Source organism: Lepisma saccharinum, chromosome 8 (assembly GCF_977018435.1).
Source record: "Lepisma saccharinum chromosome 8, izLepSacc3.1, whole genome shotgun sequence".
Classification (NCBI taxonomy): domain Eukaryota; kingdom Metazoa; phylum Arthropoda; class Insecta; order Zygentoma; family Lepismatidae; genus Lepisma; species Lepisma saccharinum.
The window spans coordinates 75,482,146-75,497,048 of NC_139236.1; the positions used below are offsets into that span (position 1 = coordinate 75,482,146).

General features: G+C 34.3%; 1 protein-coding gene across 4 annotated transcripts in view; it reads left to right on the plus strand.

The window, feature by feature from the left end:
* GLS (glutaminase) overlaps positions 1-14,125 on the plus strand; it is a 95,744-nt gene extending 81,619 nt beyond the window's left edge. For all 4 annotated transcript variants that reach the window (XM_083126961.1, XM_083126962.1, XM_083126964.1 and 1 more), the window contains one exon: positions 1,111-14,125. In XM_083126961.1, coding sequence (XP_082983087.1) covers positions 1,111-1,231 — 121 coding nt within the window. In that variant the 3' untranslated portion in view covers positions 1,232-14,125. The remainder of the gene's footprint in view (positions 1-1,110) is intronic.
* The last annotated feature ends 778 nt before the right edge of the window (positions 14,126-14,903 follow it).

The window sequence follows — 14,903 nt, forward strand, 5'->3', positions numbered from 1 at the left end:
GCAAGGGACTACAACGGTTGGACAAAGATATGGAAACACCATGTCGTGGTAATGGATTAAAGTTATGCACATTTACCCCATGAAATCTGGTGAGGAGAAGCATGCATTGGTTTTTCCTGTATGATTGAAGCCCTGTTGAACCAGTAGGATACCACAGTTGTTCTGTGGACATTGTGCTGTGCAGTTGATTGTGAATAATGCCTGAGATTATGGACTTTCCTTTTACCTTTATGATTTTACGAATAGAAGTAATACAGGACAAATATTGGGAATACCCTAGGAAAGAATGTAAATTATTTTCAATTTTTTATAAAAATATTAACAGTTGGATCTAGAAACAAAAGGTGGTGGGAGTGGCTACTCCCACTCCCCCTTGCTTAAACTAGAGTTAAGTCAGCAAAATAACTGGTTTCACCAGGTTCGCACATTGGATTCACGCATTTCCTTAAGACTTAAGGAATTCACCCTAAGAGTGTTATTATTAGTATCAGACCAAAGGGGTATCAGCTCATTCCTAGCACGAATATTTTTACATTTTATTTTCCTTAATTTATTTTTAAGTGTTGCATGAACTTCATTCAACTGATTAGCATACAAAGTTAAATACTTAATGTTTATATAGTAGGGATGGAACAGATTAATCTGTAGTCTATTGGTATCGGCCTATATAGACATATTGGCTTATTGGTAAAATTACTGATTATTGTACCGATCTGATATGTCTGTAAATATCTTATAGTTTAGTGCAAAATTATGCCATTTCGTTAAAATTTTTATGGATAATCTCCATGCTCTACTTTTTAAAAAAGTAAATGTCTAAATATGTAAATTCTTTTGCACTGCAGTCACCTCACATGTATTAAGGAGGTCAATGAATCATCATTCAGGTCTTCAAGGATCATTTGGAATTTTATATCCAATTGGTAGAATATCGGTATCTTTAAATTTTTGTGTAAGTATTGGCCAAAATATCATAACGGCCCATCTGTATAGCATTATATAATGCTCTAGAAATACCGCCTGGAAAACCAGAAAAAGTCCGAGAATTTGCTTGGCAAAATGAAGATGGAATAAATGTATTTTTCTACTCAAAAAGGCTTTTGTTTCCAGGTGGGGACATTCGCCTGTTGACGAGGCTGAAACGTTTGGTCATAAGGAGGTTGTTGAGTACCTCAAAGAGTGGAAACAACACACAACTCAGACTGAAACTCAAGACAATAAGAATCCGTAAAATCACATTCGCCATAGGTGATTTGGTTAGATGTATGTGTGCAAAAATAAATGTATGAATGTAACATATTTATTTATATACTGGAGTGCATTTTTTGTAGAAATATACATATTTTATGTAGGAGATGTGTATATGGAAGAATGTAAATTTTATTTCACAAGTGCTGTGTGCATGTTGTTATTTTTACATTGTGAATAAATTTTTGTATAATAGAATGTAGGAAAGTGTTAAAGAGAGTTTTAATTGTTTTAAGAGGCAAGAACAATAAAATTTTGTTAATTTATTTGCAAATATGTATAGTGGTAGGTATGAAAGCTTCTTACCAATTAACATTGTTAGTGAGAATATGCACAAATGTTGATATATAAATATGATTATTTTAACAATAAGAAACAGTAAAATATACATAGTATTTTGTGCCAACAATACTAGAAATGTAACATGCTTGTCCTCTTTTATCATGTACTAATTTATTTTAACCACAATCTAATTTAGAATTTTTTATCGCAGTCTTCATTCTTCTCAATTAATTTTAATTATTTAAATTTTAGCCATAATGCTAAAATAATTATTAAAACCATTATGAAAATTTTGAAGTATATGTAATTTTCTATTCTAATCATGTTGTCTATTGTGGATAGTTATTCAACATTCTCTCTATACTGATGATACATATCTTTCTTCTGACCTTCAGTGGTTATTAAAAACCTTGAAAGTTTTACAGTGGTCTTCCTCAGAAGTACTTAAAAATTAAAGAAAAATGTATAATTCTAATTACATGAACAAAGTATCAGCATAAACACCAAACAGTTGAATCTGTCTTCTTTGATTAGTTGGCATCACCTTTTCTCACAGTAATATCAGAAGCAGAGAAGTCTGGAAGTTGTGGAAAATTCAGGAAAATTTGCTTTTAGGAAATTGTAGACCCCCGGAGAGAGTTGCAATCTAGTCATTGGTACGCTCCAGAATTATGGTATACTAAACAAGGACCTTTGATTTAATTCATAGAAAAAAATATGTGGCAAACATCTTAAGGGATAGGTCACTAACTACCAGTTGAGTGAAGGCCTTAGTAATGTCAGTGCAGAGATCAACAAATTGTCACAACTTTATTATTTTTTGTGATTGTGCTGTGTTCTACTTAATTTTTTTTAAAGATAGGATCATGAAGCATTATCCCCTACCACCTTTCTCGTCCACTTCTAAGGAAGAGCACTGCTAACACTCAAAAATGTTTATCACTGATCAACAAAAATTATTATTTTTTAATCACAAGAGAAAATGTACATGATTCTAATAGAACTTTTCACACTGAACAAAAATAACTAGTTCTTCTCCATCATGCATGTTTTTTCGTGACACCCAGGTGTAATGTGAAAAAAAACTGGTAGTTTACATTCATGACCCTATTCAGCATACCTAAAATGTAAGAGCTTGTTGATTTTTTCTGTTTTTAGCACCTGGAATCTTCCTCTTTCCAACAGTAATCAACGAACTTTCTGGGAATTCACTTCTCATGGTACTTCTTTTTCATGTCTTCCTCATGACATCCCTACAGCTTTGAGCTATTGGAGGAAACATGTCATATAATATGCCATATCTTGCATATAGACAATACTTTCTTTTTTTCCTGTGATGCCCATGTCTGACATCACAAAGATCGTCATAGAAAAAATCCAAGTGGGAGTGCGAGAAATATATGTTAAGGGACGTATTACACCGTAAATCTCTGAGTGACTGTAAGAGATCATCCTCAAACTCTCGGTAGTTTTCGAGCTTTACGATTCCCAACTAAAATTGTAACACTTTTAAATTACCACCTTGCTGATTTTTAAACTCTATTTAACAGATTTTTCAAATTGTCCACAAGCACAGAAGGAAATTAGGGCTCCCGGGTTTGAATTCCGGCCTTGGCATGGCTGTTCTTTGGGAGTGGCCCTTCATCAATTTCATTGTATCATCACTCATCCTCATCGTCACGATTAGCCATGACTGGCAGAAAATCAATAACAAAAATCAAATCACAGAAGGAAATTGTTCCCATTCAAGAGCATTCAAAGTAGTTTTAGAATTGTCATAGACCCGTCTCTTCTTTATGTTCATGATTAAGTTCATTTGTCACATCCCAAACATTCTTGCAATAAAGTAATTATTTTTGCCAGAATAGGAATTTTGAAACTGTTCGTGCCAGTTATACTGAAAAAGATTCCAGTCGTTTAGTTTAGAACCCAAAATATTTACCTTTAATTAACATTCCAAGTTCACAGGAACTAGGATCATACTGATTGAAACGTCAGGAGATAGAAGTTAGAAGATGGACTGTTATGCGGCATACACATATGAAACAACTTCATCACTGGAAAATTTTGGTGATGGAAAATTTGTGACTGCATATTTGAATTCAGTGTGAAAAGTCCTATTAGATACCACATCTCTCTTCCCTTTGCCAAAAGTTGTGTTGGCCAGTACATAATTAGGTACATATTTCTAATATGTCAATGCTATAAATTATATAATATTGGTTAACAAGTTAATTGGACAATTAACCAATCGACACTTTATAGTATTAGTTATTGCAAGAGAAAAGGGAAGTGCATATTATAACATAAAGAGTTTATACAATACTTTGTGTAGAGTTGATACAAATACTGATGGTATACTTTTAGTTGCTGTATAATACATATTACTCTGTTTCAGTAGTAAACCATAATTGTCTCTTTAAATGGACATAAGTACAATGCTTAACCAGCCACTAAAAGTATTTTATTATTATTCTACTCTGCCTGGTTAGACAGACAATCTCTAAAGATTTAAGCCGGCCTCCGTGGCAGAGTGGTTAGCACATCACGTTACGATGCCAGGGGTCCCGGGTTGGAATCCCAGACTGGGCATGGATGTTTGTGAGTGTTTATTCATCAATTTCATCATGTCATCACTCATCCCCATCTTCGCAAATTAGCCAAAAGTGGCACAAAAGGTGAAGTAAAATAAAGCAAGTGAATCAATCAATCTAAAGATTTATGAGCAATAATGTATAAACTAATACAAATCCAAATCAATTTCACTCCAAATAAACCTAGTCATATCTAACCTAATGTTTTTGTGCCAAACTTAAGTTTCATGTTTCTATCTCAGTTTTTTTTTATTCATGTGTTTAACTATGCTTTGTAAGCAAGAAACCATAAATTTGGTAGCATTTTGCTAAGTCCTTCATTTCTTTTTCAGGACACTGTAATGTAAATCTTATAGTTGAAATGATCAGTTAGAACTAAGATTTAAATTTGAAGTTTTGTCAACATAATAAAATGAAATTGACACTAGTTTAACATGATTGCTTTGCATTTATGACATGAGAGGACTAATGCAACATGTATATTGTTTATTCCTAAACTACAGTTAGTAGTTTGGGATTAAATTATATAGTGAGGGTACTTTTTTTTATCATCATTGTTCATTTTTTTCCTTCACTTTTGATGTGAACATCAAGGTAGGGGATATTTAACGTTGAATGCAAAGCAATAAATGATTCAAAACTGTGGAAATAAGAAATGACATTTTCACAAAAAGACCTGTCAATTAATTGTAATGTCAAATCATATGGCAATAATTAAACATAAGGAAAGAATTCCATGTATGGAAAGATGTTAGCATACATAGCTTTCATCTTTGCCAAATAAATCTTGCCACCAAAGGTTCTGGATTCAAGTCCCAACCAAGACATGGGAGTGCCATTTTGTTTGTACTCTCATCTAATCATCCTCATTGTCACAATTAACCTAAAAAGGTATAAAAATGATGTTAAGTAATTAAAATACACATAAGGAGAACATTCCACTATATCTTTTGCAAGTCAAAATTTAGATGTGACAGATTTTTCTTATCACCAGTGGCGTATTCTTAAAATTTGACCTGGTTTATCACAACAATTCTTATTTATTGTATATATTTATTATATATTAATTAGATATAATAGACATAAAACAGCAATGCAGGCATGCAAGAATAACAAACAGAAGTCCAACAACTTTAATTTTTCCACAATTTCTATATGTATGAAAAAAAAAGTTATTTTTAGCAGCAGTTATACCAGATAAAATGGGAGAATATGTCACTGCTTACCACAATGTATGCTGAACAATGTTGAAGGTTAGGAAAATACATGACAATAACCTTTTAAGTAGAAGATATGCATTTACATGAAACATATGTAAGTTGTTTTGAATTAATGCTATTCATAAATATTCCCAGTCAAATGTGTTGATTGTATTAACATGCTATGAAGCCAGAAGGCCCAGGTTCAAATCCTGTTTACACATTCATTTGTTTCATCAATTCATCATCATGATTAACCTACAAGGTAAAAAAGTGATGCAGCATAAACAAAATAAATATAAAGAAAATTATCCATGAAAGGATGTGTCTGATTTTTCTATATGAATAGAGGTTTATGTATGGTGAGATCTGCTGTACTGTGAAATATGTCAGTATTGTGGTGGCTGTGTGGGGTATACATCCTAGGCTGTGTCCAGATCTGCAAGTGCTCTGTTATGTTCTGTGCCATCACTTTCCTGCATCATTGAAGTTGTCTGAATATGCCACCAGGTGTCAGTTTGAATATCGTCTACTGTGGTGTGGGATGCAAAAGTACAATATGGAAGAAGAGAAACACCATATTGCTTTACGCCTATTTATTACTTAAATTGAAAATGTGTAATATAATTTCTTCTATATTTTTTTCTAAATGGAGCATTATCGATAGAATGCTCAAGTAGCACTGATTTTCAGATCATCTACTCAATAAATGTTGCCTCTACAGTGTTAATGTTATTGGATATCGTTCGAGGCACATATTTTTGGTAAATAAAAAAGCATAATTTCGGTACAAAAACAGTCGATTTTGGGTTCAAAAGCGGTAAATAATATAACATTTCGGTGTTATAGCGGTGAATAATCACATCAAAAGTGCTATATAAAATGACATTTTGGTTTTAAAATTATGAATATAATCCTAAATTTGATTTAAAAACTGCACTTATTCCACAAAATAAACTTATCCTTTCTAATAGCACATTTATGTAGTTACCAGAGTATTAAGTTTATTCCTGTGTAAAGGGATCCATTTTTGCTTCTCAAATATTTACAGCAGAATTAATCAATCTTCCATGAAATGCATAACTCACAGGATACTTCAGACTTCAGAAAGTGTCGCGTCGGTATATAAACGGTAAATTTCGTGTTTAAGAGTATATTTCGCATTTTGCAGTTCATTTCGCATTATTTCGTGACAAAACAGGTTAGGAAAATGCACCTCACACCTTTCAGAAACATGAAAAATGAACATTATAGCATGTTATTTCGTGTTTTCGTCAAAAACGAAATTTGCATGCCTCTAGATATCGTGCATAATACTACAGTGTGTTGAAACTACATACATTGCACCTTCCACCACTGTCCTTCAACACCCAGCTATGTTATGGATTGAGAGACTAACAGTGTAGGCATGGACGTCTGGAAGGTGGGGCAAGGAGGTGCCACAGCCCCCCTCCCCCCCCCTGGAAAATGAATGTCCACCTAAAAAGTATATAATTCACACATAATTTCATTTCAGTCACTGTAATTTATGTTAATTATTGTAAGGGTGTTGAAGGAACATTATAATTTAAGACTAAAGCAGTGTTTTTTGAGGGGACATCACTATTATGGGGAAAAATATGCCTCCTTTGCCCCCCCTGAAAACAGTTTACCTTGCTTTCCCCTCCCTAGAAAAAATCCTGCAGAGGTCCATGAGTGTAGGGGTTCAGCAGGTGGAGCTGTCGATTTGGACACAGCCCTAAATAGTGTTGTGTTGCACCATATGCTACTTACTTTACATTTTAACACTGTTATACTGTTGTATGTGTATTAGTGTGTGGTTAAGTGTCATTTGGTGTTTTCCTGTTGCTTTTTTGTGTGGTTAATAACTATTGTGTGTAAATTGTGGCAGTGTTTGTATGCTTTATGCATTTAACAATGTTAACATGAGTGATGTTGACTCCTGAAATTTTAAGATATAACCAGAAATCATTTGATTAAAAAAGAGTGTAGATGTTATCGGGCATTTTTGTGGATCAGAAGTCATTGATATAAAACTGATTATATAATACTATGTTATTATAAGTATTATTATCATTAACCTCACGGAAACTTTTTTACTTAAAACGTCAGATGAGTGAAGCCCATCTGGTACATCTGTGTTAATTTTTTTCACATCATTAATACATTTAAGATAATCATAGTTCTCATATTTTGTTATATCTTGTACCCATCTCAATGAAGATAAAAGCTTTGTACTTTGGTGTAAATTTTAGTCACCAAGTTTATGCTGTGTGACTTTTTCACTTTTTGGATTAAGTGGCATATTATGTAAGCTCTGACTGGTTTATGCATTTATTTATGCTCTTACTTTTCAAGTTAATGCATTTTTTTTTATTTTAGTTATTCTGCTGGGGTCCTAATTAACTGAAAACCAGAATTTTATTTCATCCCTTATCAGCACAGACATCGCGAAAAATATTTGTAGGGGAAGGGGGTCAGGTCATAGATAAAACTTGATTAGTACAAATAATAATGACAATAATAATTATTATTTTACAATAATAACTATTATAAGTTATTAAAAAAATACCAATTTCAATCCAAATTTATTGTTATTATTACATAAATGGAGAGACATTGCTACTTGATCCACCGTATCAGTGAATATCTGACACAATAGTGGTCCATTATTTTTCTTATATTTTGTACAGTTAGTGTACTGAAAATCATAGTTATTGTATTTTGTTATTAACTTTTACACAGTTGTTCAAAAAAAAGGCTTTAACAGTTAGTGGTAAATTTTACTCATAAAGTTTATATTCTGTGACCTTTCACAAAGAAACTATAAGTTCTGGAAGCTGTGGATCCATTTATTCTTTGTATTAAATGGTAGAATATAAAAATATAACCTGCTTCCTCTATTATACACTAAACTTTTTTCAATGAAATGCAGTTTTTACTGAAGTTATAACTTTATTTCTGTTATTAACAATAAAAATAACATTTAAATTAGATATTTGAAGGATTCGGGAGGGGCTTCAAATAATTACCAAATAAACGGGTAAAAATAACCTAACCTAAACAGGTACCAAATAATTTGAAATCCAAGTATGGATGTTTTGCCATCCAGAGTATGATACAAAGTGACCCCCAGACTCTAGATTCAGATATGAATAAGATTTGGCAAAACGTGGCCAATTATTTGAGCTAACTATCCAGTCATCCCCCCAATCCCTTATTTCTTAAATGAGTTACCTAATTTCTATGTTGCTCCTAAGGATGGCTAAATTTTGAGACATGAATTTTAATATCTATGCATAAAGTGTGTCTACTTGCCAACTTGGTGACCAATCACGTTAAGTCTTCCTTAATCTTTCGGTCTTACCTTTGAATTTCCCTGTTTCAAATCCCAGCCTGAGCATAGGTATTCGTTGCTAGCACCCCTTCATCAATTTCATCTAACCGTCACTCATCATCATCATTGTGATTAGTCGTGACTGGCAGAAAAGCAACACTAAATAATAATAATACAAACAAATACTAGTTTGTCTACTTTGTACACATTAGGCTAATCAGGATTGAAACTGTGGTTAAATCTTGTTTAAAGTCAATTTAATACTACTGAAGTCAACCTATGTAGAACAGTGGCCAGCATCATAGGTGTAGTTTCGCGGGGGCAAAATTTTCAGGTTTGTTAAAATTTACAAGTTAAGGATACTTTTGTTAACATCAAGAGTTAAGTAATAAATAATAATATTTATGATTTCGCAAATGTAACAGCTATTTAGCAAATAATCCTGGACACTATTTTTATGGGATGAAACACTTTTTGACTCTGCCCCTCCCAAAATTCAAGCCTTAAGTTCGTACCTCCCCCCAAAAAATTCAAGCCTCAAGTTCGTACCTCCCCCCAAAAAATTCAAGCCTCAAGTTCGTACCTCCCCTCCCCTCCCCCCAGTTACACCCATGGCCACCGTAGCTACAAGACCAACGTTCCCATTTTATTTATATTTGCTCCATCTGTTTTGTCAATTCATTGCTCATCCATTTCACTACAGTTAACATGGAGATCTAGGAAAGATATAAAATAACCAAAAATACAAATACGAAAAGGTGATAGCACCAATACTGGCCCGCTAATTCGTTTGTGTAAAGTGGCTCGGGAACTTACAGACCAAAGTACAAAGTGATAAACAATGCTTGAAGACGAACCTTTCGTACCAGAGTGACGTGAGAAGCTACACATGTTACTTGGACTGGACCATTTTCTCAATATCACCTGGTGGAAGCTCGTAGTGGCTCGGAGCCCACTTTAAGCTGTAGGTCCAGTCCCAATTAGCCATACTGTGTATAAAGTGGACTTAAAACACCAAATCAATCAATCAATTTTCTCAATATCATGCATACATTGGTGTGTTGGCAATGCAGTGAAGAATATTTTACGGAATGTGGAGGAAAGTGCCTATTCCAGTGTATTGCAGTCTTGTCACTTGTCACGTTGGTGTGAAACTCCCATGCCGCATGTCACTTGTTGCTTGTCTCTGTAGTCTGATAACTACTTTTTATGTGAACAGGAAAATGCACTTATTCTGTGTTAAGGTTGCATACACAATGTGGCACACTGCAAGAAAGTTGAAATCAATTATGATAGAAATGCAAATTCACAAACTGAAAAGCAATTATAATTGTTATTTTTTAAAAAAAATGTTAAGTAACTGTTCTTCAAGGTGTCTAATAAAAGTAGTTGTTGCTTGTTGTGGTGTTACAAGTGACAAAGACCATCTAATTTCTTGGAATTAGGAGGTCCTAGGCTCAATTCCTTGTTAGGGAATAATTTGAATGGTTCAGATCCAACTTTAAACTGATATTTCATGCCACTTAGCCTCTATATGCTAAAATCAATGAAAAGAAAATAATATCATAAGAAACTTCAATTCTGTAAAGTTTTATCATCAAGTGACGTGTAAATATGTACAGTCACTGGCACTTCTGGGTTGTTATCTTCATTAACTTGTGTGATCACTACAACCCAGAAGTGTCTGTTACTGCACATATCACTGCTTTCCTGATACAGGAGCATAAGCGACATTTGCACAGCTTTATATCTGAAGAACTGGTGTAAGCACAGCAAGTGAGAAAACGTTTATATTTATCTGTGTATTTAAGAAAATTTCAGTTAACGTATGATAAAGTTTCATGTCTCTGTTACATATAATACTAATACACTGCTTAAATAAAAATAAATAAAAAGTAAACAAAAATCCAACTAGCAAGTACATCCCTACATTAGATATGCAAGGTTACGGAAATAAAATGTTCTAGTGGGAAAGATTGTTGTTTCAAGTACTTACTGCAAGTACACCATTTCAGTTTAAATACTTTGTGATCTAATCATTTGCCACATCAACTGTATTGTTGAAGATAAGGTACTTTCTTCAAAAGCTTAGATCTATAAAACTTCTATGTGATAGATACTGTTATAAATTAATTGTATGCATTGTAAATACTTAAGATATGTTATTGTTTAGTTATTTTTGAATGTACTTATAAACTATATGTTGAAAGCAGTATCAATACAGGGTTCATGAACTATATTATATCACACTTAACTTTAATTCAGCAGTTACAAATAGCAACTTTTAATGGAATGTACCTAGTCTTACATGCATTAAAATCAGGAAACAGGAACAAAATGCAAAACAGTATGAAAGTAAAAGAAATGTTTGGCAACAAGAAATCATTTAATTGCTTCTACACTAGTCCAATATAATGGTGTTATTGTTTTGGTGCAAGTTATAAATACATATGTAATGAAATATTTGATATGCACAGAAATGCTGTTTCTATGGCCAAGCTTGTTGAGTGCTTGGCTCAGACGTTGATACCAATGGTTCTGGGTTTGTATCCAAGTCTGGACATGAATGTTCCTTCGTTTTTCGTCCCTTCATCAACATCATCTAGAGCTCTTGTATGGTCTTACAGCGGGCAGCCTACATGCTGACAAGGGAAGTGGGAAGCAACCAATCTAGCATGATGAGAAAGGCCAGTGCAAGAGAGAGAGGGGGAGGGCTACTTCAATGTTGCCTGTGTGGCGTGTGTGTGAAAGGAGAGTTGCAATCGAAAGAATCATGAAACACAGCAGTCCCATTGTTCATGTATGGCCTGATTATGTGTATTATCTCCATCTCTGGGGTCAGTATACTTTTTGTACTTGAACCCCACCGACTTCAGAATCCTCCCCAACGAGGAAACTCCCCATTGAATGCTTATTTGTATTTGCAAATCAATGAGTAACTTAGCCGTCCCTCGTGGCAGACTGGTTAGCACATCGCGCTATGGCATCAGGGGTCCCAGGTTCAAATCCTGGCCTGGACATGGATGTTTGCGAGTGTCCATTCATCATATCATCACTCATCCCCATCTTCGCAAATTAGCCAAATGTGACACAAGAAGCGAAGTAAAATAAATCAAATCAATCAATGAGTAACTTGTTCAGTGTCTGGTATTCACTCCTGACATAATACCCGAGGATGGTTCTTCTTATTATGTCTTTATCGAAACTGTCAATTGTCTTTGTAACACTGTTCCTTAGGATTCATTTGCATGATGATTTAAATGACATGGAACCCAACACCTCAAGACTGTCTTTGACTTTCCTAATAATACGCTGAATAGTTTGCGTACTCACTTCACAAGTTTCCGACACACACTTTCACTTTGTACACACTTGCTAAGGGACCATTATTTTCTGCTTCCTTTTGAAAATATTCATGAACCCTATTGATTATTTTTCTGGCTTGAATAAGGACTACTTCCTTCCTTTTCTTTACATGACATTTAGTGCACTAACAATACACAAAGACCCAATGGAACAATGCAAGTACAAATGAATGTCGCATCACGTGGCACATACATATACATATGGAGGATACAATATAGTTAGGCAATACACGATTCGACGATAATTACTCCCAAGCATGTTATTCCTACATTAAACACACAGTAATCATGGGCAGAAACTATCGGCAGCACGTCCAATTAGCAACACGGCAGCTTGTAGAACGAGGTACATACTGCACCTTCTCCCGTGACTTTGTAACTCTCGGCACCACCTCTGTTGTCTGGTTGGTCTGTGGCATATTCCCCTCTCCCCACTTCCCTTGCCAGCATGTAGGCCATCTGCCTTAAGACCAGACAAAAGCTACAAATATCATTCATCCTCACCACCATCATGCTTAATTTAAAGAGGCAGTAAAGCAATGTAAAATATGTACAGATGTGTTTTCTTAATTTAATTCTCCTTGCTGAGTGTGAGTAGTTCAGTCATGTATTCCTGACAGTTGCACATTTCTTACTATTTCTTTAGTGTCTGTCATGATGATGTTTGTTAAATGTTGATGTGATAGGTATGAACTAAACATATGACAATAAACTTTCAGGATGGAAATGTTCAGTGCATTTTGTGCGTTATTGATCATTTATTATCATGTTTTGTGGTTGTGTAAAACTCTTGATTGATGGTGCTACACTTACAAAGACAATGATCATAGTAAGGGAACAAGATATCCATCCATAAAGATTATCACTTTTGTGTTGTGTAGAAAACTTAGTTAAGAGGTGTTTCTGTGCCATAATATATATGTAACTTTTATTTAGTGTTTTATGATCATATCAAATTGATGTAAGATAACAATATGGATTCTTTGTTTGTAGTTGCATTAGTCACCATTATTGAAAGTGATAGGTTGTCAATTGGTAATTAAATTCTAGGTAGTATTTTTAAAGTACTTTTAACATTGCTTGACACAGTTAATTTGATTCAAATTATTTGACTCAAGTCTGAAAGACTTAACAATCTAACTTATATATGTACATGTCTTTTGAACTATGTACAGTGGGATCCATTAGTATTACCGTGCAAATTGTCCATCACCATGTTCGTGCACTTTGTTTGGTCCAATAAGAGCTTCAAGAATTAAAAGACAACTGAAAACAAACTGTTGACAACTTCTGCACCACTGTACATAAAAATCCATGGCTTAAAAACACACAGAATGTAAGAGAAAAATTAATGAAAATAGTCATGGACAATTTGCACAGTGATACTCATGGATCCCACTGTACATATTGGGTTTCTTTGTCTAATAAAGTGTGTGTTCAAGTAATCTTATATATGTCTTAATATTACATGTGTCACTTGCCTAAAATACATGGGTTCCTTGTTTAATGTTGTCACATTTATGTTAATCTCGGACAATATTCTAAGTTAAATTCTGATAAAATTCACTTGTTGAAATGCAATATATAATTGAAGGGCTCAGGGGTAAAACATGGTAACTGATATTTTGGTCATTATTGAATTACAAAGTAAAATAGAGCCATTCTACAATTTTCGTGTGTAATTGTCAAGTCATGCAATTTGCATTGGACTCATTGAACACTTATGAAATTGGTAAACACAAGACAAAAACAATTTATCTACAGTTTAACTTTTAATAACCTTTCTGCTCAAGAGACTTAATAATGACCAAAATGTCACTTAACATGTTTTACCCCCCCCCCCTGAGTTCTTCATGTAATGTTATATGTTTAAACATTTTGTAAATATGGAGAACAGTATTAAATTGTTGAATTTATGAATAAGAGCCAGGAATTGGTACTACAAGCCTGTGTATGTATTTATTTATTTTGTCTGATGTTTGCCAAACTTAACTGCATTGCACATGTTGTTTCAAATAGTGACATGCAACAATGATACCAAATTAATAACTCCTGTTCATAACAGGAGTATGATGTTGCTGATGTTTTTACTGCAGTATAAGCCATGTATGTTGATTTTATATAATAAAACTTGATACTATACAGCTTTTTCACTAACATAAAATCTCCATGTCATATTCATGATAAAAAACAATGCCATTTTTCTAGGTCTCTTGTCATTGAAACAATGTCTCAGGAACAAAGCATTAGTAAGATAAGTCATTTGTCTAGATCAGTCAGGCTTCACTGGGGCTCGTAAATGGACACTCACAAACATCCATGCCCAGGCCAGGATCCGAACCCGGGACCACTGGCATCATAGCACAATGTGCTAACCACTCCACCATGGGGGCCGGCTCGAGCATCCCGAGTCCCTGCCACAACTTAGCAGGCAAAATATGGCGTGACCTATTGTATTGCTACCGAAAATGTGATGTCGTCATCTATTGTATTGCTACCGAAAATGTGATGTCGTCATGACATCTTTGAAGTGCAATGAGATAATAAACTGCCGCAAAGAGATGTTTCCCTAATGCTGTACTTTGTTGTAATTCAAAACACATGATTACATCACAGCATTTACTCCAGTTTATCACCACCTCTTCTGTTCATTTGGCTTCAGTTGATTCAGGGCATGTTGAATCATAAGTCCGCACATTTGTGTTGGTGTTGACCATTTGACATGAATCAGTGGCTCAAGACTGGATCATTGAAACTCCCACCCAAGCTCCTTCCACAGAGGATGTTTTGGAGCCAGTACCAGGCCATTGAAAACTAGAAGATGAGAAAACTCAGTGCTCTACAATAGAATAACATATGAGTGATACGTACACTGGGA